The 27119-nt window shown below is 49.9% G+C and overlaps 7 protein-coding genes across 7 annotated transcripts; 2 read left to right on the top strand and 5 right to left on the bottom strand.

The window, feature by feature from the left end:
* Positions 1 to 1340: 1340 nt before the first annotated feature.
* On the bottom strand, positions 1341 to 3716 carry BCR38DRAFT_414576 (ADAM family of metalloprotease-like protein ADM-B; the record flags this gene model as incomplete). The annotated part of the gene is made up of 1 exon (XM_040858949.1): positions 1341 to 3716. The coding sequence occupies one exon, from the start codon at positions 3714 to 3716 to the stop codon at positions 1341 to 1343; it is 2376 nt and encodes a 791-aa protein (XP_040709899.1).
* A 2253-nt stretch (positions 3717 to 5969) lies between these two features.
* BCR38DRAFT_356086 (acetate-CoA ligase) lies at positions 5970 to 8312 on the bottom strand (the record flags this gene model as incomplete). The annotated part of the gene is made up of 7 exons (XM_040857002.1): positions 5970 to 6032; positions 6091 to 6495; positions 6548 to 6808; positions 6863 to 8025; positions 8082 to 8108; positions 8178 to 8201; positions 8258 to 8312. 7 exons carry the CDS (start codon positions 8310 to 8312, stop codon positions 5970 to 5972), a joined length of 1998 nt encoding a protein of 665 aa, XP_040709900.1.
* Positions 8313 to 11027: 2715 nt separating this feature from the next.
* On the bottom strand, positions 11028 to 12216 carry BCR38DRAFT_490722 (uncharacterized protein; the record flags this gene model as incomplete). Its single annotated transcript, XM_040864559.1, has 3 exons — positions 11028 to 11376; positions 11449 to 12071; positions 12130 to 12216. 3 exons carry the CDS (start codon positions 12214 to 12216, stop codon positions 11028 to 11030), a joined length of 1059 nt encoding a protein of 352 aa, XP_040709901.1.
* A 1322-nt stretch (positions 12217 to 13538) lies between these two features.
* Positions 13539 to 15780, top strand: BCR38DRAFT_118965 (pyridoxal phosphate-dependent transferase). The gene is made up of 7 exons (XM_040853453.1): positions 13539 to 13938; positions 14059 to 14311; positions 14431 to 14845; positions 14917 to 15040; positions 15096 to 15330; positions 15404 to 15479; positions 15549 to 15780. Exons 1-7 carry the CDS (start codon positions 13615 to 13617, stop codon positions 15568 to 15570), a joined length of 1449 nt encoding a protein of 482 aa, XP_040709902.1. The 5' UTR covers positions 13539 to 13614; the 3' UTR covers positions 15571 to 15780.
* A 5393-nt stretch (positions 15781 to 21173) lies between these two features.
* BCR38DRAFT_451345 (mlo3-like protein) lies at positions 21174 to 23731 on the bottom strand. The gene is made up of 3 exons (XM_040861456.1): positions 23073 to 23731; positions 22985 to 23014; positions 21174 to 22054 (listed from the first exon to the last, which is right to left on the bottom strand). The coding sequence occupies exons 1-3, from the start codon at positions 23301 to 23303 to the stop codon at positions 21548 to 21550; spliced, it is 768 nt and encodes a 255-aa protein (XP_040709903.1). The 5' UTR covers positions 23304 to 23731; the 3' UTR covers positions 21174 to 21547.
* A 1313-nt stretch (positions 23732 to 25044) lies between these two features.
* On the bottom strand, positions 25045 to 25230 carry BCR38DRAFT_356218 (Oligosaccaryltransferase-domain-containing protein; the record flags this gene model as incomplete). The annotated part of the gene is made up of 1 exon (XM_040857011.1): positions 25045 to 25230. One exon carries the CDS (start codon positions 25228 to 25230, stop codon positions 25045 to 25047), a length of 186 nt encoding a protein of 61 aa, XP_040709904.1.
* Positions 25231 to 25733: 503 nt separating this feature from the next.
* BCR38DRAFT_356206 (uncharacterized protein) lies at positions 25734 to 26869 on the top strand (the record flags this gene model as incomplete). Its single annotated transcript, XM_040857010.1, has 2 exons — positions 25734 to 26362; positions 26416 to 26869. 2 exons carry the CDS (start codon positions 25734 to 25736, stop codon positions 26867 to 26869), a joined length of 1083 nt encoding a protein of 360 aa, XP_040709905.1.
* Positions 26870 to 27119: the final 250 nt, after the last annotated feature.

Genomic DNA, 27119 nt, shown 5'->3' on the forward strand with positions numbered 1-27119 from the left:
AGTCAATTGCCTCTGGCATTGAGGGGTCGAGCCTTCTGCCGCCCATTTGTTCAAGGCACTTCCCATTGCCGTGTTTGATGTAATTCACTGCAGGGACTCAGTGTGTGGATATGGCGTTGACCGGTCTGGAAACCAACGATGTGTTGTTCATACGGGTGTATATTGGAACCATAATCATTAAGCAAACAACAATGAGTTCATTCCCGCATGAAACAACATGCCTACCTGCGTAACTAGTTGCCATTTCGTCGACAAACAGTAACGATGGTTCTTCTCTCTACGGGGCTAAGGATGCTTATTTGCAAAGTTTCCAGGGTCTTAATCCTTTTCAAGCCGTATAACGGCAAGTCGATCACATAGTCTCAGGGGCAGCAGACGAAGAAAAGAAAAGGAAAAAGAAAGCGCCAAGTCAAAATACCAGTGTCACTCAACGTCCAACCGTCAACTTGCGATACTCTCAAAAGAAAACGGGAGTCTAAAACACGGTAAGATTTAACTCCACTCCTGACCATGCGCGCAAAACAACCCCAAGCCTGCAGGACAACATAGTTTCGTTGCGTGATCACTATGGAGCACATACGGGCTAGGTGTCCCAGAAGTCAGAGTTCTAACCCGAGGTGATTGAACTCACGAACAGAGACGCCCAGTACTCGCCCAAGGGACACGAGTGATCGAAATTATAACAAATTCACACCATGCTTCAGTCTGGTCGCCGCGTAGAGCTCAGCTCTTGTTAGCAGATCGTTGTCACTCGACGAATGTGCAGACACTGTAGATTGAGATAATCTCAGGCTTCTTTGTAACTCAGGTTACACGAATCGCAATTGACAAAGAGCTCGTTCACATCAGAGGCCAACCAACACAACAATGTCATAGATCGCATGTAGTATTCAGTATTCACACAGACGCGTGAGAGTGTCTTATTTGCACAATGTCCCTATAGGTCCCCGCAGTATACACACTACATAATCCCCGTCCCATTTGCCGTGGAGGCTCTATACTTGAAACAAAAAATATCATAACCAGTATGCAATGTACGTCGAGTAAAGTTTGTGCCACCACAAGGCTACCTACCCCTGTACTTATTTCTGTCGCAGTCCAAACTCCCAAACGCCACTTATGATGATGTGGGTCAGGTCGTAAAGGAATCCTCACTCAGTCCTTACCATGGTCATGCCATGGTCTCTCAGTGTCCAATATCCCTATAGCTTGTCTTTGTTGCAGAATTCCCTGCGCCTCCCAATATGTAGACAGCCAGTTCCCTCATAACAATGGGCATGTTTCTCCCTCGTGCCCATCACTGTATAAAAGGCAATACATGAAATCTGCAATGAAATCCGCTACGCGTAACGTGTGATCGGTACCCGCGGTCTGTGTCCCCACTGCTGCTGTTCATGATACGGAGAATACCCCGGTGGTGGCCCCCTCGCCACCGCCGCGGGCCGAGCCACATTTGCAGCGTTCCACGCATTATCGCCATAATTACCACTATGCTTGGTCGGCTTCATGTTCTTTCTAGCTCTCCTTCTTCGACACGAGGTGATGCAACAGCTAAGAATGGCGACGACAATGAGACCCCCGACGACTGAGGCTACCGGGATCACGATGTTCTTGTTGTCGCTGATCCAACTGCCCACCTCGTTTGCAACGGTGGAACCTTCACATTGACCGTTGCTACACTTGCCGCCTCCCTGACAAGGCGTGCCGTCCAGGAAATATTGGTTCATATTGTAGCAAGTGTTGGCCGCAAGGGACGATGAGGCACACGACAGGAGACAGCCCTGGGAGTTGCAGGCGTAGGTGTCATTATTAGAACTCAGACTGCCCATGAGCGTCTTGCACTGCAGATCGCGCGATGTACACTGTCCAGAAGCGCAAGTGAGATCAGCCCCCGAGGCACCACAGGACTCGCCATCAGGAGTCGTGACGTCGGCTGGGCAAACAGCCGAGCTTCCACTGCATACTTCCTGGGGATCACAGGTGCCAGTGCTGGATCGGCAGACAGTTCCGTTCGATGCAAATTGGCAAGTGTCGTTACAACAATCTTCGTTGGAGGGATCGCAGACGGCGCCCGACTGGAACTTGCACGTCGTAGGATTGCAGCAAGCATTATCGTTACAGCCGCTTTCACCTCCGCAGTCACAATCTTCCCCAGCCTCGACAATTCCATTGCCACACTGCTGGCCTGTTATGGTAACGACGTCGCGGTTATTGGTGAGACATTGAGTCTTGATGCTGTTTCGGTCCATGGCGGAGCATATATTACCAATGCTGCAAGGTGAGAAGTTGGTGATTCCGCTGCCGGTGGAGGGATTCATGATGTATGCGCCTTGAGCGTCGCAACTGGAGGCGCTAACAGGGCAGCACTTCTGCACAGAAGCCGTCCCATCGGAACATGTCGAAGATGTGCAGTCGTGGACTGCTCCGAATGTGTGACCTGTCTCGTGCGCAAAAACCTGCCACTCGGTTGAAGTGCGTACGACAACATTGGCACCTGCAATCGTCTCGTTCCCATCGCTTGACCCGGATGTCTGGGAGCCTGTGGTACAAACTTGACCAAGCCAGGCGAGGCCAACAGCAGCGTCCGTGTTGCAAGTACTCAACAAGGTCCAGTATGCGTTGGTGTCATTGTACTGCCCTCGCCATGCCGAGAAGAGATTCAGACGATCCGTGATGGTGACACTGTCACTACAGTCAACATTCCAGGGGTTGGTGGATGGGGCGGTTCCAGGGCAGGTTGCGTCACTGATGGTCAAATTCTGGATACCGAGGGAAATGTTGAAGGTGCTTTCATAGAGAGCTGAAGCCGAGTTCACCTGGGTGATGATGTTGGAGCGCACGGAGGAAGTCGAATTGAACTCAGCGGTGTAAGTGCAATCCGTGGCAATACCAACCAAAGCGACCTTACGCGTGGTTGGACAGCCGTTGGTTGAACCGATGGTGCTGGTAAGATTCACTCCGGCTCCATTTCCGCCCGTGGTTCCGTCATCAATTTGACGGCCAAACAACGAGCGGGCTCCAACCGCTGTGTCGCGGAGATCGAGGCCCTTGTAGACGGGGTGGTTATTCTCAAGATTGAAATTGAGTCCGTCCGAGGAACAGGTCGACACTCCGCCAAAGTCCCGTCTCAATTCCTCGTGGAAATCGTGGGGGTTAGGCGTGACATCTGAGTCCCTCCAGACGACCATGTACTCGTCCTCGGCGAAGTCCACCACAGGATCGTCGTGATGTTGCGTCCTTCGGTAGTTGGTGCTCGTCTGTACATGGTGATGATTGCCGTCGATCCGGAAAGCGCCCTCGAAAATGGGATGCAGTCCATCACGGTAGACCGTTATTCGCGCCCAACCTGCGTTCACCCACTCCGAGCTGCCTGTGTGTTGCACAAATGCATCGCCTTTGAACACCTTGTGATCCGACCGGGTAATGACTTCCTCGCGCCGCAGGGTGCCATCCGCCGAAAGGTACTTGACGGTCGCCGTTTCTGACAATACATCATGATTAGGTTGTAGTGACAATCGAACCTTGTCTTGCTTATTGTGTAGCAAAAAGGTAGCATCGAACGTCGAGTAGGCGTGCACGCGATGCGATGGTGAGTGAAGGACCGGCTCGTCGACCCGGCTTATATAATTCAAGGCATTCCGCCGAACTGAATGTGCCTGCGCAGAATGCGACAATATTAAAAGGAAGGCGACGGCTGTGTTAAGAATGCCGCGCATAACGAACGGAAGGTGAGTCCCGAAAAGGGGACAACGCTGTGAAGTTAGCACTGCATCCAATGTCGCACAAATGTCTATTGTCGAAACAATGACAGCTTATTATCCAACCGTCGTCGCTACCGCCAAAGGGAAATGCCCAACGGAAATATCAATTTGTTCCTTGCAAATTGATGAGGAGGCGACGTATGCGAGCGGAGGAAATAACGGAGTGCGTAGTGAGACTGGTGACGAAGCCGAGCGGCACTTGTGAGGCTTGTAGTTTCCGTGCCGTAGTGCCGCAGGTGCTGTTTGTTTCCACAGTCCTGGCTCAATGGTGGCGCGGACAGGTACAATTCAAGCTGGTCGAATGGTCGACGAAGAAGAGCAGGGAATTATTAGTACAAGCTGAAGCAAAAGACTCGAGGCCGTCAAGGGGTGGGTAATGTTGGGGGGGAAAGGGAAGAGAATAGAACGGCTGACGGTGGCTGCGCGTATGAAGGTATGTATATGGAATCCGTCTGGTTGCGGATGCAGAGCCGTGGAACGCTGAGCCAAAAAAAAAAAAGGATGGGGGCCAGTTCGGCGCAGACCAACGTTGCCAATTCCAAGGTTGCCAAGGGGAAGCAAAAGTCGCTGGTGTTACGGCACAGTCAGAGACCAGGGATCTGCTGGGCACGTCTGGGAGGTTGGCCCGGGACAGGCGTTAGCAGGGCTAGGCGCTGGATTGAGGTTTGATGGAAGCCGGAGCGGCATCTACTTGGTAAGGAATCGAAGCCCACTGGATGAACACTAAAAAAGAGTCCCGTGTCCAAAAAATGTTTCGAGAACTACCTTGCAGGCGGGCCAAATGTCTTGCGATGGGCTGAAGAAAATTACTATGCTGGTAGAAGTCGGTGTTTAGCCAGACGAGCAGACTGAGTCTAGAACAGTGACACCAGAAGCAAGGCTGATGATGCTGTGTACCGTTCAAGTGCTACTTGCTATCCGTATGAGAAACGTGTCCAGCAGATCGTCGAATGTCGGGCGCAACTATTGACGTCGAATTAAGATCCCCCGTAGATCGGCTCGCGATTCATGCCTGTGATCACTGGAGATATACTTCCAGATGGAATGAGGTGGGTATATTCAGGGTTCTCCTGGCAAGTTTTCTCAAGAAGCTTAAAACGAGGGGAAAGTGGATGCGCCAGAGAGATGAACCCTCAATACTATGTAATAGGCGATACGTAAGGTGTGTGTGCTGCAGTGCAGCGCGGAAATCGCGGGCCCGACCTTCGTCATGAAGGCGTGAAATGCACAGCCTACCTTCAATGATTAGCCTCGAGGATCTACGTAGTAGATCTGCCCGTCTTGCCCGTCTCACTATGATCAGCACTGCAAGAACACCACCTCCCAGAGCTTCCCACCAATCAGGATTCGTGTTTGATCTCTGACTGTGTTTTCAGTCGGGTTTGTTGCGAGTGAATCCTAGTCCCGGTATTTCCAGTTCGGTGGGTGTCGTATGATACATCGACCATGTGCCAAGCAGCCAATTCCCGAAAAGGCTCATTGTCATTACGTCGCCCTCTCTATCCATCAGCAGCCACGACTGGTGTATCTGCACGTTTTGACCAACTAGAACACCAGCACAGACAGATGTCAAATGTCATACAGGCTTTGCAGATGTGTGCGGGTGCGGCTACGTTAGTTTCTAAGGAGCCAAACTCCCCAGATCTGTGAGAATGAAACGTGTTCCAGCTCTTGCAACAAGGCGAAGCCTTGTCGTCATGATACTGGCTGTGTTCACCGTTCCGTGGATGTGAGCCAAGCAGAGTGAACAACTCATGTTGCATCGTCTCCATCTTCTGATACGTTTACTTCATTTGACTCGGCCCACTCTATCTTGACGGTGTGGAGAGAGACTATACCTTTCGGCGAGAAGCTCTTAAGTCCGAGCAGCTATCATTGGTCCAACGAGGCTTTTCATCATCCGTAAGTCAACGGCGGACATGACGAGTCTTGGGAGTCCAAGCCACGTTGCCAAGAAGGGCTTGAAAAGATCCACGAACGGAGCAGGTTTGCTGAACTCACAGAGTCCTGGAGGATCAAATCACACTCTTCGGACTTTCGCTGTGAGGGCTCGTGCCCCTATACGGTTTCAGCGTGGTTGAATCCAAATGGCATTCTCTTATGTCGCAAGCCCATAGAATTCTATGCTACGTATTACTCCCAAAGACCCCTTATCAAAGCCGAAAATCCATTGGTATCAGAAGCTCCCTAAATCAAAAGTCCTGCTGCTTACTTTTTGCGTGCGTCATGAACAACACGATTTATCTTCTCTACAACCGTTGGATCCGAGAGCTATAGAGAGTAATGTTAGTGATTGAACCCCGTAATCACAGGCTGTACAAGCACTTACCGTCGTCACATCGCCAAGCTGGTCCTCCTCACCTGCTAGAATCTTTCTCAAGATGCGGCGCATAATCTTGCCACTTCGGGTCTTGGGCAGATCCGGGACAATGTACACCGCCTTCGGGGCAGCAAATGGCCCGATGCTCTTCCTTACTTGCAGGATCAAGTCCTTGCGTAGCGCATCATTGACATCGTTGCCATCCTTGATGGCCACGAAAGCGTTTACAGCTTGGCCAGTCAACTCGTCACTTACTCCGACCACCGCCGCCTCCGCAACAGCGTGATGCTCAATCAGAGCGGCCTCGATTTCGGCTGTTGATAAACGGTGGCCGCTGACGTTCACTACGTCGTCAACTCGGCCCCGGATCCAGTAGAAGCCCTCGTGGTCACGGCCGGCACCATCCCCAGTGAACTATGACACATGTTAGCATAATCTCATGTTGATACCAGAGCTGTGGTCTCACGTAGTAGCCCTTGTACACGTTGAAGTAAGTCTCCATATATCTCTTGTGTGCACCATAAACGGTTCGAGCCATACTGGGCCATGGTTGTTTGAAGGCTAGCACGCCCTCGACGTCGTTGCCGTGGATTTCATCACCAGAAACTGGATCAATAATCGCCGGCTCGATGCCGAAGAATGGCAGCGACGCACTTCCCGGCTTTGTTGGTGTGACGCCGGCAAGGGGTGTAATGACATTGGAGCCCGTCTCGGTTTGCCAGTAGGTCTTCACCTGTTAGCCGGGTTTTCTTCGAGGGGGAAAATGAACGATCCGACTTACATCCACCACATGAGCCTCCTCCCTGCCGACAACTTCGAAGTACCACTTCCATACTTCAGCGGCGATGGGCTCACCCACGGATCCCAGGACTCTCAGGTGCGACATCTTGGTCTTGACAAAGTCGTCACCGGCACGCTTGAGCAATCGCAAGGCCGTGGGCGCCACGTAGAAATGAGTGATCTTTTGCTGGTCGATGATGTCCCAATATCGGGAGAAGTTGGGATATGCTGGTGTTCCCTCGAATACCACTGTGGAGACACCGAGAAGAAGGGGCGCATAGACGACATAGGTATGGCCAGTAATCCAACCCACATCACCACCGCAGAAGTAGCGGTCGTCGTCGTGTATATCGAAGACGTATTTGCCCGTCATGGCAGCGCCAAGGAGGTAACCGGCAGTTGTGTGCATGACTCCCTTCGGCTTTCCAGTTGAACCAGACGTGTAGAGCAGGAACAGGGGATCTTCCGCGTTCATAATCTCAGGGGCAATGTAGGACGGCCACTTTTCGACCTCCTCGTGCCACCAGTAATCTCGACCAGCCGTCCAGGGAATGTCGGCACCCGTTCGCTTGTAGACAAGCACATGTGCAACGTCCGGGCACTGTCTGAGGGCCTCGTCGACGATCTTCTTGGTGCCAATCAATTTCCCGCCTCGCTTGCCCTCATCAGTAGTGACGACAACCTTGGAGCGGCCATCGATGACACGGTCACGCAGCGAGTCAGCCGAGAAGCCAGCGAAAACAACCGAGTGAACTGCGCCGATACGGACAATAGCGAGCAGGGTCACGATAGCCTCGGGGATCATGGGGAGGTAGACAGCAACGGTATCCCCCTTTTGGACCCCCATCTTCTTCAAAGTCCAGGCCGTCTTGCTTACTTCGCGCAGAAGTTCACCATACGTCAAGTTGCGTCCCTCGTTGGGCTCATCGGCCTCGTATATGATTGCCACTTTGTTAGGGTTCTTAATAGCATGACGATCGACGCAGTTATAAGAGGCATTGAGCTGGCCCTCAACGAACCAAGCACTGTCACCGTTTTGCAAGGATCCGACACGGACAGTATCGAAGTCGCGCTGCCAGCTCAGAAGGTCTCTGCCCATTCGGCCCCAAAACTTGTCAGGTTCCGTGATGGACTCCTTGTACATCTGTTGGTACTCCTCCACACCTAGAAGCCGGTCAATACCCCATCGCATACATAGTGAGTAGTCACGTTAAACTCACTACCGATATGGGGCTTGCTAGGATGCTCTGGTTATTCTATGTCAGCCTCGCTCGTACCACTACAGTACGTCCAATGCAACGACTGAGGAGACGTACTGTCAAGCATCTTTTGCGGAGGGTCTAGTGAGTCATTGTCAATAATTGCGCCGCCATATCGTGTGAGTTTCTAAACCTACGGAAAGTGTCCACCTGATGGGCCTCAGCGACCACAGGAGTTTTGCCGTCAGCCATGTTGGCGATGCTGGCCGAAGGTTGGGTTTGCGGGGTAGCTTCGTCGAGAGCTCAGTATTACTACTACTTGCAGATGGTGAAGTCTGTTGTCGGGAGTAGCAAGGGAAAGGTAAATCACTTTCCAAAGGGTCGAGGAGTAGGTTTTACAGAATTGGCACACAAACAGCTGCGTATCGTAAGGAACAGGGCCAGGCACAATCGAGAGGAGTGGAAAGGAAAGGATGGGAAGTAATAAACAAATCCGACAACTCAACGAGGGGGACTTTTTATTACGGCAAAATCATGAGAGGTGGTGGTGAATGTCAAATCAGATGGTATCCAATCAAATGGGTTCCAATCAAATGGGTTCCGTTGACCCTGCATGCGGTGAAGTACTCCCGGGTACCTTGGTACGGTGGTGCGGCCTTGGGACCTTGCTAGAGCCGGGGTTTGGTTCCGCTCGCCCGCTGGAAGCTACCATGAGAAATCCATCTCAACAGGGCCAAGTCACCTTCAAATAACCACCTGGCATTTATTTTTGTGACCTTCATCAACTTCCATCGGTCCAGCCGTCTTCTCGAGGTCGTCCCATGAGGCGCTGGGACTACCTTGCTACCCTACTTTCGCCTGTGTTCCTCAGTCTGGCACACATACTAGATGGTGTAAGTCGCAGATCTGAGAAACCGTCTGAGTGAGTAACCTCCATCGTGTGCAGCATGGCCTATTGGATGCCACTGGGTGTGCCAAAGCATTCCATTTCAATAATATCGAATAGACAAGACGGTGGAGCCTGGGCGCTGTCAAGCAAATTAGCTTGATATTTGGCTTGTCAAGTTGTTTGGAGCCTGCTTCCGCAGAGTAGGATGGGCCTCACGCAAAATACTCCCCAAGATGGCACACACCTAAACACATGTAGACTAGTGTATACAAGTGCTCCAAGATGAACCCGAGACTTCGGCTTGGTTCGTTTCAAATCCATAAGAATAATACGACCCTCCATGCAGTTTGCCTTGCACCCATCCAGCGCCCTGAGACTCTGGGCCGTTTTTTGTAGAAATCACGACCAGGAAGTCCTTAGAGTCCCTCATTCTGCCACTAACTCGACGTCCCTTGTCTCCTTGCCCCAGAAAGGCACCTCCCCCGAATCCTTTCCCCTCAACCCCGCATCATGTGTCTGGGCACCCCAGGTTTCCGTCATTCTCGGAACCCCACACCGTGACGATAGGCGCTTCTCACGCGAGGTAGATATAACTGAGCTGGTCATTGGCTTTTCAGGATGGAAGTTAGAGTTCAATGCTTGTGATGGAAGTCATGTGGTGAATGGCTATGCGTATTTTGGTGTTGAGGTTTTTGGTGTCAAGTGCCATTCAGCCAATCATGTTCCAATATGACGCTTGGTGCAAGTACCTCATAGGTACCTCTCCATATGCCATGTCCACTGCAAATGATGCCCCAGGGCCGGCCTTATTGTGGGGATTTCAGCCAAATGGTTCTGTAGACTCGCTTTCTGCATGTGTCTCTCTATTCTTCGTAGGGCGCGGCAGATTCGGATCTAATTCCGACAGCGGCTTCCCACTTCGAGCTGGATGAGTTTCATGTCATGAACTAAGTAATACTGGCTTACACTTAGCCGGCAGGTGCCTACATCTAGAAGAAACCATCTCCCTTTCTTGTCGCTCGTCCAAATTGTTTTAGGACATATTGATGAGGCCTTCGATACTTTGAATCCCCAACGGCCCATTTGCCCATTCGTTGGGGTTCGCTATTCGGCAAGTTTCCAATAGCGCGATTTATCGATCTCCATCATCCCTGCAATGGACTATTGACCTAGAACTTCGGCCCTACATTGCGTATAATGAATTCAATAGAAAGCTTGCACGGCGTGATATATCCTCGGGTCGTAGGATCTCCCTTTTTCATATTCGAATAGGCCTCCGCTTCGGATCTGAATTGAGATTGGACGGTCAACCGACCCTCAGGCATGTCGTGTACTTTACCCGGAAGCATACCTCGTTGGAATCTATATTTCTGATCAAGAGCACCGACAATTCACTTTATACGTTGCTTGAATCAAGAGCAATAAACTCCTGGAAATTATTTGTTGTCGTTACCGGGAAACACCCAAGACCTGGTGACATCTTCCGTTTGGCCGGGTCCTATACCGAGAGTAAAGTTTCGCCTAGTGACTTCTATAACCGCCCTTGTTCCTATGACCCCAAGTCTTAACACCATGTTTTCTCCGCATCTGGGCCGCCGGAGCCGGACGAAATCGCGTCTTGTTGCTTCTCTAGCCCCTCGTTCTCCAAGTCCTCGGATCTATCAGAAGCACGTGAGGTTCAATGAACAGCTCGGCTGTCGTACGATTCTTGTGACCCACATGGTACTCTCCAAAGATAACCTCGCCTTGGCCAGTACTGGTCTACTTCGGATAAAAGAACACTGGTGACGCACTCTGGTTTGGACCGAACATGCAAATCAACGTTGGGCCGTATTGTCTGACCAGGACATGAAGCTTGACAGCCCATAAGTTCGAGTACACCAAAAGACGGGCATACATGACTTCATCTGAAAGCAATCGTTCCGATGTCGTGACATTGATGTGCCATCGATCTGCGAGCCCGAATCACTGCAGATATCAGCAAGCCGCCATGCTTGCATCATACTGTTGTCGTCCACCCTACCGAGCCAACTCCCAATGCACATAACCATACCAACGCCTGACCGATACCAAGAACTTTACAGGTCCATTTGCATGAGGTACATCTCCAGGATTCGCATAAACTTCGCAACGAACGCCTCGAGGTGGAAGATCACCTTGGATCCCATCTTTATGCGATGTTCGTAAAAGGCCGACCACTTGATCACCTCGCATTTCAAATCGTCGTCGATTAGAGGGATGAGCTTGAATGTGAGGGTTTTCAAGATGGTCGTTGGCGGTATGCAGTGTGTGAGCAGGTCGTACAGCTTCGATCGGACTTGCAGAATGCGTGCGGGCGTGTGCTCTTCCATGATGTCTTTTGCGATCTGGCTGATCAAGGCTTCCCAGTCCGGCGGGGGGATGGGGGTATCGTCTGCAACTTTCTCACTGAAGAAGTTATTAGTAAATTGAAAGCGCAAGCTCGGGGATCCGTAGATCATAGAGAACGGAAGGGCGTACTTCTGAGCATGCACCGCCTCGTACATCAACAACGCCCGCCGCAGATTCCGTCCACTCTCCTCAGCAATTCTCTTGTGCAGCCCCTTTACAGATGGCCAGCCCTCCTTCTTTGCCGACTCTGCTAACACCGCTGAGATCTCCTGAATCGTCGGCGCTGCAACCCGCACCAACAACGTTCTACTCCGAATCGGGGCAATGATATTCGCTGTGCTATTCGCCAGGAGAATCAGTCGCAGGTTTGTACTGTACTTCTCCATTGTCCGTCTCAGGGCAGCCTGGGCATCGCGCGTCAGATGATCTGCCTCGTTGATGACCACGACCTTGAACTTCTGCTTCGCCGACTGGTCCACCTGTTGTGTTTGCGCGACCTCCTTGAGCAGATCCTGGACGACAACGCGGTCATAGTTTCCGACATCGGAGGGCGTGATCTCGAGGTGATATACGGAGGAGACAATGTTAAATTCGAGCTTGCGGTTGCTGCTCGTTTGGAAGACGCGGGCGTCGATCTTTATCTTCTCGACACCGGGCCCGTACAGTTCTTTTAGAGTTGCTACGATTCGCGTCTTCTTTCCTGCTCCCGAGGGGCCGTAGACGAGGAGATGTGGGAAATCGCCGCTTTGCGCCTGGGACGAATCTGTTAGAGGCAGGTGCTGAGAATCAAAGCCTGATGAGGTCCCTCACCAGAGAACGCAATCGCGCGGAGAGCTCCCCGTGATAAGTCAGGGCGTCGAGAGAGCGTGGCCGGTGCTTGTCAACGATAAGCGCCATTTTTGGATGTTACAACGGTCTGACGAGAGGTTATTATGTATGATCTGGCGTTTTGTCAGTCGTGATGCTGCTTGAAGAACGCTACGCCAAGACAACTTTCCCAGCGTACGCGTTAATGGGTTTGCGAGACGCGACCGGGATCGAAGCACTTTACTGCTTTGGGACAAGCACGAATTCATGATCGCGGGGCATCACTCTTCATATCTGCTAGTGAACAACAAAACTAATGGGCACAATATGGGTGGAATAATGTGTCATAGCTTGGTATTCTAGGATAGTAAACCAGGAATGACTTGGTTATCCCAACCTAAAAGTGGAAAGTCACCTGCTTGCCTGCGGACTCTCTCCCAAATTGAGGAGCAACTTGGGCTGGCGTTGCTTCAGTTGAAATCAACGCCGTGGTCCTTCCAAGAGTCATTGATGAGATTGAACAGCTCTTGAGACACCGATACATCTTCGGGGACGCCGCCTCCCTCAACTGTATTCAGGGAACCTTTCTCAACTTCGTGCCTCGCGAGACGAAATGTTTCCTCATAGCCGTAGGACCTTGATCGTCTTCCCGCCGGGACTTGCCGGTTGGCTGCCGAGGGGCTGTGCAACTGTGTCCATCGGACTAATCAGAATTTAGCATTCGCCTGGGAGCCTAGAATTTTAGGTCTTATATTCCCCTCCTGTGTTGGATATAGTAGTAGAAAGCTTTGCTCCGTTAGATTTGAAAGGCAAAGCTTCGCTACTCATGCACCTTGAAGACGAGATTATTTGTCCTTGCCAGCATCAATAGCTGGTACTGGGCGAAAATCATGATTTCAGAGACACTTTGTACGATCGATCTTCAAGAACTGGAGCAGCTGCCTTGCTAGCCATTGTGAAATGTCGGTGATTATCGATGTATTGCTCATTGGTCCCCCCAGATGCGTTCTGTCCCACCTTCAAGAGCGACTTGTTTGAACTCCCCCACTTTACGACTAAAACCCCAGCCAAGCCAGCAATGATTCAGGAAGGATGGCGAGATTGTTTATCTCTTTGCTTTCTCCCACCTCACGGCTCTGGCTATCTTCAGCCAAAAGGCAAACATTCCGAGTGTTATCCAATCTCTTGTCATAATTGAGAAGTTGACATACAGTACGACATCATCCTGAAGCGCAAGCTCAAGGTAGCTTCAAACATCATATTTTCCACGGACCAAACACGACAATCTGGGCAGTTGATCTCGACAATACTCTTGCCAAGATGTTCAACAATCGCAAGTTCTCGATCAACCGCAATACGGGCGAGCCGAAGAGAAGGTTCAGCGTGACGGAGCCAAACACCAGTGGTCAGTATAGGTCTACCCCATAGTGCAAAGATCCGTGGGAAACAAGCAGTACCACCTGCCAAAAAGCTTGTTTGGAAGTTCAGATGATTCGAGTCCCGATAGTTTGCTTTGTTTGTGGTTTGATGCATAGGACCAAAAGGAAGAGGACAAAACCAAACAAAAGGAAACCCACGAACAATAAGCACCACACGTTCTTCCAGCTAACGTTATATGTCCAAACAGAGGCAGGATCCAAGATTCATCGGCAGTTCCGTGCTGCACACGAAGGCCACCTCCCCCATGCCGGACTTGACGCCACGAGGGCCAGCACCGGGGTTGTTTGGTGTACGGAACGAGCCAGCGAATACGGCTTCCTCGAGGAGCCTGATAAATGGGCTAATCTTGGACAGGGAGCACCGGAAGCTGAAGTTTGTTCTCCTTTTCCTTGTCCATGTAGTGCCTCGCGGGTGGATTGAAAAAAGCAGTCTTACCTCCTGAGAATAACCTTGCCCTCTTGAGATAAACTACTAACACCGATGATTGAACAGGATGGGATAGATGGATCCTTCCTTCGACCCACCTCGATCGATGTTTCAAGTGCCGCACGAGAATATGGCCCGACGGCGGGTATCAAGCCGATGCGGGAGGCAGTAGCTCACCTATACAACGAGACGCATAGGAAGGGCAAGAGCTCCCTCTACACGTGGGAGAACGTTTGTATTGTGCCTGGTGGCCGTTCTGGTCTGACCCGCATTGCTGCTGTCTTGGGAAACGCCTACGTCGGCTTCTTCATTCCTGACTGTTCTGGCCCCTGTTTCCTTTCCCTCTGGTGTCTTGGGGGTGTCTTATACTCCGTACAAAGGAATTGTACCCCCTGGGACAAATTTGCGCAGCTTTTACTAATATTAGGAGTTAAACAGACACGGCGTACAGTGAAATGCTGTCTTTATTCAAGAACTTCGCAGCTATTCCCACGCCCTTGAGCGAGGCGGACGGTTATCACATCCACCCAGACAAGATCGCCACTGAAATTGCTCGAGGTACCTCTGTCATTCTGACCTCGAACCCGAGAAACCCCACAGGCCGGGTCGTGGCCAATCCCGAGTTGGCTGAGATCCAGGATATCTGTCGTGGACGAGCCACTCTTGTCAGTGATGAATTCTACTCCGGATACAACTACACCAGCAACTGCGACGGTAGCACGATCTCTGCCGCCGAGAACGTCGAAGATGTAGACGAAGACGATGTTCTCATCATTGACGGACTTACGAAGCGCTTCCGATTGCCTGGATGGCGTATTGCGTGGATCCTGGGACCAAAGGAATTCATCAAGGCGTATGTCACCAATACCTCCGTGAATAGTTTCATTAAGTTTAAAAATGCATTTCTAACGTTGATTCTATTAGCATCGGCTCTTGCGGTTCGTATCTCGATGGAGGAGCCAATGCCCCCTTCCAGGAGGCCGCCATCCCCATGCTCGAACCCTCGCTCGTGCAAAAGGAGATGATTGCACTACAGAGACATTTCCGCGTGAGCATTTCGGGTCTTCGTGTTGTTAGAAATCCATGCTGACAACTTCTGGTAGGACAAACGTGACTACGTTGTCAAGCGCCTCCGAGACATGGGCTTCGTCATCAAGTACGTGCCTGATAGCACCTTCTACCTGTGGCTAAACCTCGAGGGTCTGCCTGGCCCGATCTCGGATGGTTTGAACTTCTTCCAGGCCTGTCTTGAGGAAAAGGTCATCGTCGTTCCCGGTATCTTCTTTGACTTGAACCCCGCCCGGCGAAGAGATTTGTTCGACAGTCCTTGCCATCACTGTAAGTTTCCCCCCTCGTTCTGGGTCCTTATACAAGGATCTCTGATTTGCATATGTCGCTAACTATGATTCAGTCGTACGATTCTCCTACGGACCGAGAATGGAAGTCCTCGAGCTGGGTTGCGACGGCATCGAGAGAGTCGTCATGAAGTACGTACCACGCCGTCCCTAGAAGTGCTGAGGTCTTGATTTGATCAACACTAACACCCAAATCAATAGGTTTAAGAAGCTTGTGAATTAGAGCACAGGGAATCTAGACTAACCCTCATACGGTGCGGGGGGCGATCTGGGATACATGGCCTGGGAGCATAAGAGAACATGATTGATTAACGGAACGAGCAAAGTGATGTTAGGATATTAACTTGCGAGTTACGCATTTGAGTTCTTACCAAGTCAATTTCCTAACAAATATCTCACAAAGATCTGACCCTGAAACATACTTTAATGCTCGAGCTCCTTTGTACACAGACGACATATTAGGTGACTGTTCCCAAAGGTCTACTAGAGTAAATGTCTGATGCACAGCCACTGACATACTTGAAGTTGTTCCAGTTGTCGCACTTTGCTACCCTCAATGCAAGATTTACACATAATTTATGGTGTTTTTCTCACAAAACGCAGAACAGGACCTTCAAAAGTCCTGTTATGCATTTCTTTTTCTTTAGTTTTCAACGGTAACACTGCGAAAGACACATGGAATGCCCAGTACGACTTGGCAGTTCTCAGGACCAAGTGACCTTTGCAAGATGCTAGGGAGGCAGTCCCAACTATACACATGGAGGTTGCCTCCAGTAGGGGTGTGGCTGCGTTGCAACGGCGAAGGCACGCAGGGGATAATTCCCAATTTGGCCCCCTGGGGATCCCCAAATGCAAAAGCCCGTGCCTGGCGGGCGTGTACCCCTCTATACCTAAGCTCACACATGCCCTCATGCCCTTTGAGGGCGCCCTCGGCTATTATTGACCTTGCCGGTGGCTTCGTGACTTGACTTCAGGGATGACTTCAGATTTTGATGTCTCTAGTGACCAGTTCCTCGTTGGCTTCTTTTGTCCTGCTTTGCGCGTTCTTCTTCTCCGGGATATATAATTCGGGGTGGGCTCGTTGTCATCGTAGCTGACGATCAGCTTATCTGACCAACCGGGTTCCCCCTCTTGTGCGACTAACGCGTTGCCTGGAATACAGGACTTCCCTTCTCTCGACGGATGAGGCCTGACGGACAGCGAGTCTGATAAAGGGGCCCTGCGACGACTCCTAATGCCGACGAGCTTTACGATGATGCATGCTACCATTTTAGGGGTGTGGGCAAGTTGGGAATTATCACCTATCCACCTTCGTACTTACAATGCAGCCAACCCCTATTGCCGATGAAGGGTGGTATATTAGCCCCTTGACCTTAGTCACTTGAGGACCCCCAGCCTGCTGGATGCCCGCAAATTCGTAAAGCATATGACACATGCTATGACGGAGAGTATATTATAACGATTCAAAATCACCGGTTTCAATCCACTCGAATCTATGTGATGTGTATCTGCCTAGCTCACTACTTCCCATGTACACGTTCCACAGCCAAACAAAGGGGCCATGTCGACGTGACTTCATTGCAAACAAAACCAAAAAAAAATACCAACAGCGGCAGAATCCAAAATACCTCAATGGTTTGGATAAACTTTCAGGTTCGCATCTTCCATTCAGTCTATGGCCCCCTATGTTTTAATGAAGTGTTTCTTTTCCTTGTTCTTGGTACTCGTTCTCCTAGAGTAGTTTTCCTAAAGTGTAGGTCTACTAGAATTTACTCGTAGCTGTCGGATTCCAACCACCGGAGGCTGTGTTAGTGCTACGAAGATACGTGGGGGACCAATCCCAAGTTGGCCGCGAGGGACCCCCTAAACACTTCAATCCGTGCCTTCCTGCTTTGTAACCCTCCATACCTGAGGCCACAGCTTCACACAGCAGCCATGTCTTGAAATTAGGAACCAGGCTGTTTTCTAGGTCTTGTTAGGTTGGGTGACCGTATCTGATGTGTCCAAGTTCCATGAGACGGATGGGCGATTGTGAAAGAATCTCTCCTGCGTACTAGGTAAGTTTGTTCTTATCTCAAACCTGAAGAGAACATGGCGAGGCTTCTTCTTAGGTTTAGTTGCTCGAGAGTTGGACTTGTCTGGGACTTGTCTGCAACTGGTACTGTCACAGTAATTCCACGACATTGTATTCCACCAGTGTATCAAACTTTATTAGTCCAAATTACTTTGCAAAGTTCTAACTCGGTTAATATCTTATATACAAACTTCAGTCAAAGGTAGACGGTGGGATGAAACTAGTCACATCATTTCCTCCACATGCTAAGCCATTACACTCTGGATGTAGTGAATCACCAAAGGTAGAATGTGCCCGGAAATACCGTGGTCTCACGTAGCTTTTATATGAATCGAACTGATCTAGCTAGTGTGTACGTTATTTGCTATATACGCATCGTAGCAAAACAATAAGCTCAGAGTCGACTTGTGATCCAGTCTGTCCACGTCTCAGCTCTGCGATTTGAGAAGATATGTTGATATCTTACCAAGCCAATCGTGAAATCTGTCTTGCTCAATCCTTCTTAAATATACCGTAGTGCGCCTTCGACGACCTCGACGACCTGGACTCGCAGGTCTTCAATAGGCCCGTCAAACCCTTCAACGAGAAACGCGAATAGTCTTCTCGTTGAGAATTGTTTCTTGTCCTTTGCTTTGCAATAGGCTGTTTGTACGTACTTCCTTGGTCTTCTGCTGACAATAAGCACACAAGTCCTCAAAGCAGCTAACTCGGAGCTCAACTAAAGACACAAATATTTCCTCGTCACATTTGGACTGAGAGAATTCCAGGACTACTAGTATTAGTCAGTGTGCAGTCGCGGAAGTATAAGTCTCCATTGAGTTTATTTCGTGTAGAGATCCATCGAATTATCCAATCCACCACATCAGCATTTCGCTCTCGCAAGACCACCTCTCCTGTCTTGGTCTCCTGGGAACTTCATTTAGCCATATGCCACAAAAGAGGAAAGGGAAAAAATCAAATCAAAGCCCACAGAAAGTAAAATATGCTTATCTTGAAGCCACCAGTGAGTGCTTTCGCGAACCACTCAGATCGATACCACAGAATGATCTTATGCAGCTTCTATGTACATTCACCACATTTGAAAGTCATTTCAGCGAAGATGCCTGAGTCGAAAGACTTGGGATGTACTGTATGAGTGAGAGCTCTGAAATATACTCCGACATGCTGCGCTTACCTCATGTCCTGGTCACCGATGCTGACCATAATGGAAAGAACAAGGTGGTGCGGTGTCTTGACGGTGGCTAGTGATTTTATAGAGGAAGGAGGGTTCGTGAATTTTCAAATGATTTGACGTCGAAGTTGCTGAAGCTTTGCCAGGATAAAAGAAAGGAAGATAGGCGGTAACGCAACAGTGATTGCAGATAGCAGTTGGGCTCACAACTTGTCACGAGAGCATAAACCACTAGCTTGAAGAAAGAGTTGTGTAAAGCAGTTAGCTGTGGCTTTCACCAAACAACTTTAGTAGGTTCAACATGCGTCCTGCCAAGTTGAGGCAGGGGGTCAAGGATAGAGGCATGCGTGACAGATATATCTCGTCCGACAAATCTGACAGGACCCAGTAACACAGCGCGTGGTCATGCATACGTTAATACTTAGAGCATGAATCTTCATTGTTCATAGCTAATTCACCTTTAGAATAGGGCATGATACTTGTATTATTGGTCTCTCTAATTCAGCGAGTCTCGCTCGTTCTCTGCAAGCTGTACTCAATGGAGACCTAGGTGACCCTTTTTGTAGGGATGCGTAAACTCTTACTTCTTCTTTATCGAACCTAGAATTATCTGTTCAATCGAAGCATCATCCCAGAGAATCCCACAATTACCCTGTCCATTTATCTTTTCGTGATCGAGTAAAGCTACCCCTTATTGCCGTGACCTCCATTGAAATAATTCATCTTGAGCAAGCACGCGCATATGTTGGAATCACACCTTCAACTCCTTTTATTTGGTTGTAACGTTCACCCATCATCTTCCTAATTCTCTCAATTCTCCATTATTGCCATTTTCCTAGAGGACTGGTGGTACTGTAAACTAGTTGCTCGACTGATTCTGTATATTCAATATTCACCACGAGCCTTTCCAGTTCTGAAACCAATCACCATTGTCTTTACCCGCTGAAGGTGGACGAGTGCCAATCACCATCACCACACTTTCACCCGAACCAAGCTGATCGTCACAATCACGAGGGCGTGATAAGATGGATTTAGGGACCTGCTTCAGTCTGGACTCTTTTCAGATGTCATTATGAAGTGCGGACGGCCTAATGGAAACTTGACAAGGCGGTTCTCTGTAGTCGGTCCAAGTTTCTCATCCCGGCGCTTGCTGACGGATTCGAGCTATGTATTTGTCTTGCCAAGCACTGCATCGTGATAAATTAACGGTCCTGTACGAGGCTATTTTAGGAAGCTAAGAAGGGCATTGTGGACTTTCAAAGCTAGAATGCAGAGGTTCTTGACTAGATAATCAAATGGCTATGTACCCGAGGTGTGTTGTTCACACTTCTTCTTGGTTTCCATTTTGGTGAATAAGATATTGAGTCTGGTGAAAGAACTGGAACGCACCAGGTTTGATGCTGATGGCACTGTCCTCTTCGACGGCTGCGTTGATCTGTACAAAACCGCCTATTTCTTCAACCAGATGGGCCTCTGATACACCATCCTGAATCGTCTCAACAAATATCTCAGAAAACTCGCAAGGGATATGCAGATCGCCTATATTAAGGCCAAGCAGAAGACGAACTTCGTAAATCAAAGCTAGTTCATCATCATGGTCCAGCATACAGTGCACACAAGAGTCAGTTGGACACCTTGCGCAAGACTATGCTCAAATTCATCGGAAAAAAACCGTATACTGGATTCTGTCTGATATCAAATCCCGGGACGCCGCATTCGAAGCGTCATTAAATCTCACCATGGCACGTTGTGAAGAAGTTGTCCACCCGAACCTACCTGATGCCTGCAATCGGAGGCTAGTATCAGCAGCCCGTTGAATGCTTCTTCTACGGGAAGGACCCCTTTGCTTACGGCAAGCGATGGACTGAGGGTTTCATCCATCCTCGTGATGCTAGTAAGTAGTACGCCCGGTGCAGAGATGATGTTAGAAGTAAGGAGACCACCGGCTGATGGCAAGCATAAAATAGATGATCGTCTTACCTATCGTACGCGAACCAGAAAGCTGACACGGGCTTATAGCTAGTACTAGGTTGCGGTTACAGCGATTTTGTTGAAAACGTTAAGGCGAATGGACTTGTTTCATACATGGATGACGCACACGAATCGGAGAGTATTTTGACCATGAAATCTGATGTACACCTGATGATGGCATTTGTAGGCTTGAGAACACAGTGCCGGGCTGTAGATACGGATTACTGGACACGGTAATAGATTTGGTATAAGAATAAATAGTGTTTCTATGGCCTTCATCCTCTCCTATTCTTACGCGGCTTGGGTTTTGTGTGCATCCTTTAGTGGTGTGTGATGTAAGCCATTCCGGGAGAGCCTCCCCTTCTATTTGGCATTCTGGATCAGCCGACTGTTAGTTTGGCAAAGGCCGTTTCATAGAAATCTGATCTTGCTGCATTTACTATGGCCTTTGAAATTGAATATGCTCATAGCGAACTTGTAAAAGATGGCACAAGATTGGCTTCATACGGGTTCGTGTCGATAAGTGGTAGGAGTGGGTGGAAATCCAGGTATTGTGGTCTGTATTCTGCAAGCTTCAGGCGGCAGCGAATGGGAGGGACAGTATATGTTAAGCAAGATCAGTAAATCAAACAACGAAAAGAAGGGCATCGACAGCGAGCGGCATCGCATTCTATTACACACAAGAGAGGGCCGCATTGTGGTATCAGTGGTATCTTCATGCACATTATCCGTCACTATCTACGAGTGCCTGAATCCTAAGCGTGTGACCAGAACCAACTCCAAATGGAAAGCTCATCCATCGTTCCTAGTTTTCCTCGTCCACTTCAATCTGAAAAAGGGAAGAACAGTCGCGTGTAACTAGTTGTGAAAGGAATGAGAAAATGATCCGGATTGCACAACCCAGATCCGGTAGATACAGACCCTGCCGTCCACCCCGTAGAATCATTATCGACGCCGTTTGCTGGAGAACCGTTCGCATTCCGTTCACATGATTCCATCATCCATGGGGGCATCGCCATTGGTAGCGGGGGCGGCACCATTGGTGTTCTCATTCTGGTTAGCTGCTGAATCGAAGTAGTCGGCCATCTCGGAATCGAGTTCCTCAGCGGTCTTCTTCGCAGGTCGACCGTTGCGGGGTCGTGCCTCTTTCTTGCCGCCACGTCCACCGCGTGCACCGCTAGCGCCACCACCCCTGACGGCAGTCTCCTTCTTTCTGTTCGGAGCGGCCGACTTAGGCTGTGACTTCGGTTGAGAGGTACGTTCAGCAAGGGTCTTGGTGGGAGGAATTATCTCCGCAGCCTTGGCCGCGCTGACAACAATCTCAATTTTGATGGGTCGGTTGTCGACTAGAAGGCCATTCAAAGCGGTGAACGCATTTTGAGCACCATCTGCCTTAACGAAGGTGACAGAGGCAATACCACGGCTCACGCCGTTAGGGCCGTACGACAGCTCAACTCGCTTGATATGACCGACCGAGCTGTTAAAGTACTCCTATCGAGGGAAATGTAATGTTAGTGATCTGAATATCCATCGGTGATAGTAGCGCCGCAGTAAATCGCTTCGAACTTTGAGTTTCGGACCTCGACCGACGTAGCCAAAACCAGTCATCCCAAGCCGTACACATATCAGGAATACCATCAACGAGCACACAGTGAGCGTTAGTAGAGCCGTCAGCAGCGGTGTCCCTGCACAAGAGACAGACGGTATGAACCCCAAAGAGATCCCCAGCCACTCTCTCGAGAATCCATCCGACATATTTTGAAAGCAACCCCAAAGCCCGCGAGACCAACTGGTTTGAAGATATTGATACTGCGTCAGCCCTAGAAAGGCTGTACGCTGTTCGGTATATCCCAGCATCTCGTTGCCGGTCATGTTTGAGGTGCTGTCATGGAAGCAACCTCTTCTGGGTATCAAAAGCACCATACACCACCACCGCGCTTTCTGAAAGAACCACCAATCATGACCCACTAGCGTATAAAATTCTTCGTGCTGCTGCTCACTGCTGTGCTCGCTGTTGGTTGCAAGTATTGCATAATCGGACCATCGGCGAATTCATCCGGAAGGGGAAGTCATGGACCTCAGCCACAGGTCTTGCATGTCAAATAGCGCCATAGTCAACTTGTCTGCACTTTGCCGTCTGCGATGGAGGTTGCCAAGCCTTCCAGGAGACGACACTTTTGTGCTTATTACAAGGACCTGCTCAACTTCCGACTAGAAAACATCGCTGTATGCGAGCGCGTTTGTGAAGGAAGGAGACTGGGCTACGCGACAGAGCCTGTTCGGCTGGTTGTAGAACACTTCTCTTGCGAGAACGGATCACATCACGACGTCGGTCGTGCGTTCGTTTAGAATACGCGCGCGCGTTTCATGGGAGATGTCGATGAAATTCCACCGGCTTGATAAGCCTCAGCGGAAACATACCTTGATCTGGCCCTCGTTCACATCCTTAGGCTGATTGACAGGTTGTCAGCGTGTGCGATCAAATGAAGTGGACGTGATGATGACTTACCAGGTTGCTGACAACAACCTTACTTTCTCCATTTCCTCCGATTGCCTTCGCAGGAGCCTGCTTGGGAGCAGCGCCTCGGGGTGGGCGAGTGATCTTCTGCACACCACCAACCGGAGCAGTGGTGGTGGGACGTCCAATGGAGCGGCGTGTAGCTCTACCGCCGCGGCGACTGCTTTGGCGTCGCGAGGTCGAGACGATCTCGTCAAGGGACTGATTGAGCTTTCCAGACATCGTGATTGTGGTGGGATTGGTTTTGGATGGTGTTTGATGGATGGGAAGAATGATGATGGCGGCGAGGTGAACTCTTCGTGAAGCTGTGCGCGGAAGAGAAGCGTTAAATGAGTTGATGGCAATGTATGTGATGTTTGCTGCGCGTCGAGTCAGGCAGCAGCGAAGACGAAGTCAAAGTCGTCTCGTCGGCAAAGTTGGATTAAAACAGAATATGTTAGTTCGGCTATCGAAGTTGGGTGTAGCCAGTGTAAGAAGAAAAGTAGTTTTATCAGAGTTGACGACGGATCTTCAGTTGTGGGTTGATGTTGTTGGTGATGGGGGATGCGATGAGAAGGCAGAAGCAGAAGTCGCGAAGGAAATTGAGGGAATGGGACAATGAGCGCACCGTACCTTCCTGAGGTCGCCAGGGGCTGTGCATTAATCCCAAACCGGATTGGCCATGGCGGGGTCCACTTAAAGTAGGCAGTCACAAAGATTACGTAGTAACCAAATAGCCAGGTTACTTCTTTCTACTAACTACACTGGAAAATCAGACTATCCTACATTATTCCCCATTTCTGCTGACATCATCCTCTACTAAGCAAGCGATTACTTACAGGTTAGTAGCGAAATGAACGGCATAACAGAGGTAGAATACCACGGTATGATTTGTGTTGACGAGATACAACCTCAATTTCACCTAGATGCATTGCTGATAGCACTCCTCTACCCCCACTTCATCCTCCTGAGATGAAGTAACTGTCGTACCAGCCTGTGACTTAGTCCAATGTTGACGAATTATCCCTTTTCAAGATCAGCGAGCGTAACAATCTCATAGGCCTGGACCTCGTCCGGGGTGGCTTTGTAGAATCGCTGGTTGCCTTGCAGCCGGGTCTCGTGAACTGGTTTGGGTTCACGCCCAAAACTGGGATAAGCAAGGCCGTAATAGCGGTGACGTTGATGAAAGGCATTGTGAATGATTTCGAAGAGACAAAAGGCTTTTTGGGAGGAAAGCCACCGTTGACAGAGGGGGTTGGTTCAGGTGGTTTTGGATAAGTTGAACTGTGGCTGCTGATTCTAGTGCTTTGGTAATATAACTGAAGACGAGGACATTCGACTTATGTTCATATGGCAGTCACACATCGAGACCCAGCAAATCCGCAAGTTATTCCAGACGAAAAATATCCTTCAGCATACGGTATCTTTTAGGCAGTCTAGCTATATGATCGGAAGCATTGAAGGTCTTAACATTTCTCTTGTATCAAGGTCCGGCCTAAAGCTGTCATAGATTTGGAGAGTAGGTGTGGTGGGACATTTCTTGTTCCGCGTGAATATGGCACATCGAGACTGCTAAGAACAGCAAGGGCCACCTCTTTAACAATGCACCAGCGTATTCCTCTTTAATCACAGACAATTCTTGAATGTAGTCGTTGCAGACATTGTTCTATGATATTTATGTCAGGTCGGTCCCCGAAAAGCTCTTCACGATCCGAGCGCAGAGTTTACATTCCAGAGCAGGGACTCTCTCGAGCTTGATTTGGGTGCTGTTCCATAGGTACGTTTTGGGGTATCCATATAACCATTTTGTGTGAATGATATGGAAGTGTTGGTCCGGGGTATCGTGCTAGCCTTCATATCCCGTAACCGTCTCTCGCTTCCATCGGATAGTAGCCAGTAGATGATTAAAGCTGTCCTTCACAGCGCAACGTCTCCTAAATTCGCCCGATTGAGTGATGTGCAAGGTTTCCTCCTACTCAATTGGTCATTTTGCCACGTTCGACTGCTTTCCCACGGCCGGGGCTTGTTGCGCAGGCTGTACTTTGACAGCTTTCTCGGCCAGCGCGCTATCCTCCGAGTTGACTTCAAAGAAATGATAGACAACAATGAGAACCATGGCCACCGAACCAAGGAAGATGGCAAGGCGGTAGAGGTCGTCGTCGGAAATCATGATTGCGGTTCGCAGCTCTGCTGAAAGGAGCTCTGAGATTGTGCAGTCGGATTTATGCGATGCGCTGAGCCTGGAACAAAAATGATCAATTAATTATTTGGGAAATAGCAGGGTGGCTAGCTTGCGAGAAACACACCTTGTGGACTAAAGGAAACCCAGATGGACGTTGTGAAGCTTTAGTTGATTGCTTGGTTGGATTGCGCGTCGCAGAGGACAAGTTGAGCATTAGATGGTCAGGGAGCCACATTTGAGCCACTGTTTCCCAGTTGTGGCAAAGCAATGCGACTCAAACTTTGACCCCCCCAAGCAAGACGAACCGAACCAATTTGAAGACTGAGGTCACTGAAGTCAAGACCGTGCCCCACAACCCACCAGTCTATTCAGTGCGAATACTCCCCAGGAGGCAACTCCTCGCAGAATTTGACAACTTCATTCTACTACAGTAAATACCATCACATAACTCGAACTTCACACACACCAAAAATTCGAGCGCAACAGTCACCATGCCGCCCAAAGGGAAGAAGGATGAGGGCAAGGGCAAGAAGCCCGCGGCGTCCAAGCAAGTCGAGGACCGGACCTTCGGCATGAAGAACAAAAAAGGATCCGCCGCACAGAGACAGATTAAGCAAATATCCTCATCTCTGTCGGCCAGTGCCGACGAGAAGCGCAAGCAGGAATTGAAGGAGCAGAAGGCGCGAGAGAAGAAGGCCGCCGAAGATGCCAAGAAGGAGGCGGATGAGTTGATGAACAAGCCGGCCCAGATCCAAAAGGTCCCCTTCGGCGTCGACCCCAAGACAGTTGTCTGTATTTTCTTCAAGAAAGGCAACTGTGAGAAGGGGAAGAAATGCAAGTTCGCCCACGACCTGAGCTTGGAGCGCAAGACGGAGAAGCGAAACCTGTACACAGATGGCAGAGCTGAGGAAGAGGAGAAGAAAAAGCAAGAGACATCTGAGGATTGGGACGAAGAGAAACTGCGGACAGTTGTCCTGTCTAAGAAGGGAAACCAGCAGACTTCTACCGACAAGGTCTGCAAGTTCTTCATCGACGCCATCGAGAATGGCAAATACGGTTGGTTCTGGATATGTCCAAACGGAGGCGACAAGTGCAAATACAAACATGCTCTTCCACCAGGGTAAGCTCATCACACTACTATGTTGTGATACTATTGCTAAAATGTGTCGTTAGCTTCGTTCTCAAGACCAAAGAACAGCGGGCCGCTGAGAAAGCTCTTATGGATAAGTCCCCCCTAAAGACGCTAACGCTCGAAGAGTTTTTGGAGTCCGAGAGGCACAAGCTCACCGGAACCCTCACACCCGTGACACCAGAGAGCTTTGCCAAGTGGAAGCAGGATCGTCTAGACAAAAAGGCTGCTGAAGAGCAAGCCCGAAAGGCCAAGGAGGCTACTGGTCGTGCACTTTTCGAGAGTGGCAATTGGAGATTTACCGAGGAGGCTGCTTCTGATGATGAGGGAGATGATGACGAAGACGACGGCATCTGGAATCTAGAGAAGATGCGGAGAGAGACCGAGGCTCTGCGTCTAAAGAGGGAGGAAGAGCGATTAGGTATTGCGAACGGCTACACGGAGCCCACCGTTCCTCCAGATACTGGAGACGGCGCCGCGAAGGCTTCAGGCTCTTGATGTCTTCCCGCGCCAGCTTCGGCTTTCCCAAGCCGATAGCATCTGACTTGGAAATGAGGCACGATAAGAGACGCGCCAAGGGGCGGGTCTTCACTTCGCCCTGTACAAGGGGTAAAGTCTATGCAACACAAATGTGACGGTATGCATCCCAGCGCCTCCCGTCGCCCCTCAATGCGAGCTGGGCAGTATAACGGGCAGGTCGCCAGAGAAGTGGGCTCAGATTGAATCGAATTTACATAGGTCGTACAAG

Source organism: Pseudomassariella vexata (genome assembly GCF_002105095.1).
Source record: "Pseudomassariella vexata strain CBS 129021 chromosome Unknown BCR38scaffold_24, whole genome shotgun sequence".
In the NCBI taxonomy this organism is placed as follows: Eukaryota; Fungi; Ascomycota; class Sordariomycetes; order Amphisphaeriales; family Pseudomassariaceae; genus Pseudomassariella; species Pseudomassariella vexata.

Coding starts and splice junctions, on each gene's coding strand:
- BCR38DRAFT_118965 (XM_040853453.1), top strand. CDS start 13,615: ATGATTCGAGTCCCGATAGTTTGCTTTGTTTGTGGTTTGATGCATAGG. Junction 13,939..14,058: donor AGGGAGCACCGGAAGCTGAA/GTTTGTTCTCCT, acceptor ATGATTGAACAG/GATGGGATAGATGGATCCTT. Junction 15,331..15,403: donor CGACAGTCCTTGCCATCACT/GTAAGTTTCCCC, acceptor ACTATGATTCAG/TCGTACGATTCTCCTACGGA.
- BCR38DRAFT_451345 (XM_040861456.1), bottom strand. CDS start 23,303: ATGTCTGGAAAGCTCAATCAGTCCCTTGACGAGATCGTCTCGACCTCG. Junction 23,015..23,072: donor AGGTTGTTGTCAGCAACCTG/GTAAGTCATCAT, acceptor CCTGTCAATCAG/CCTAAGGATGTGAACGAGGG. Junction 22,055..22,984: donor TGAACGAGGGCCAGATCAAG/GTATGTTTCCGC, acceptor TTCCCTCGATAG/GAGTACTTTAACAGCTCGGT.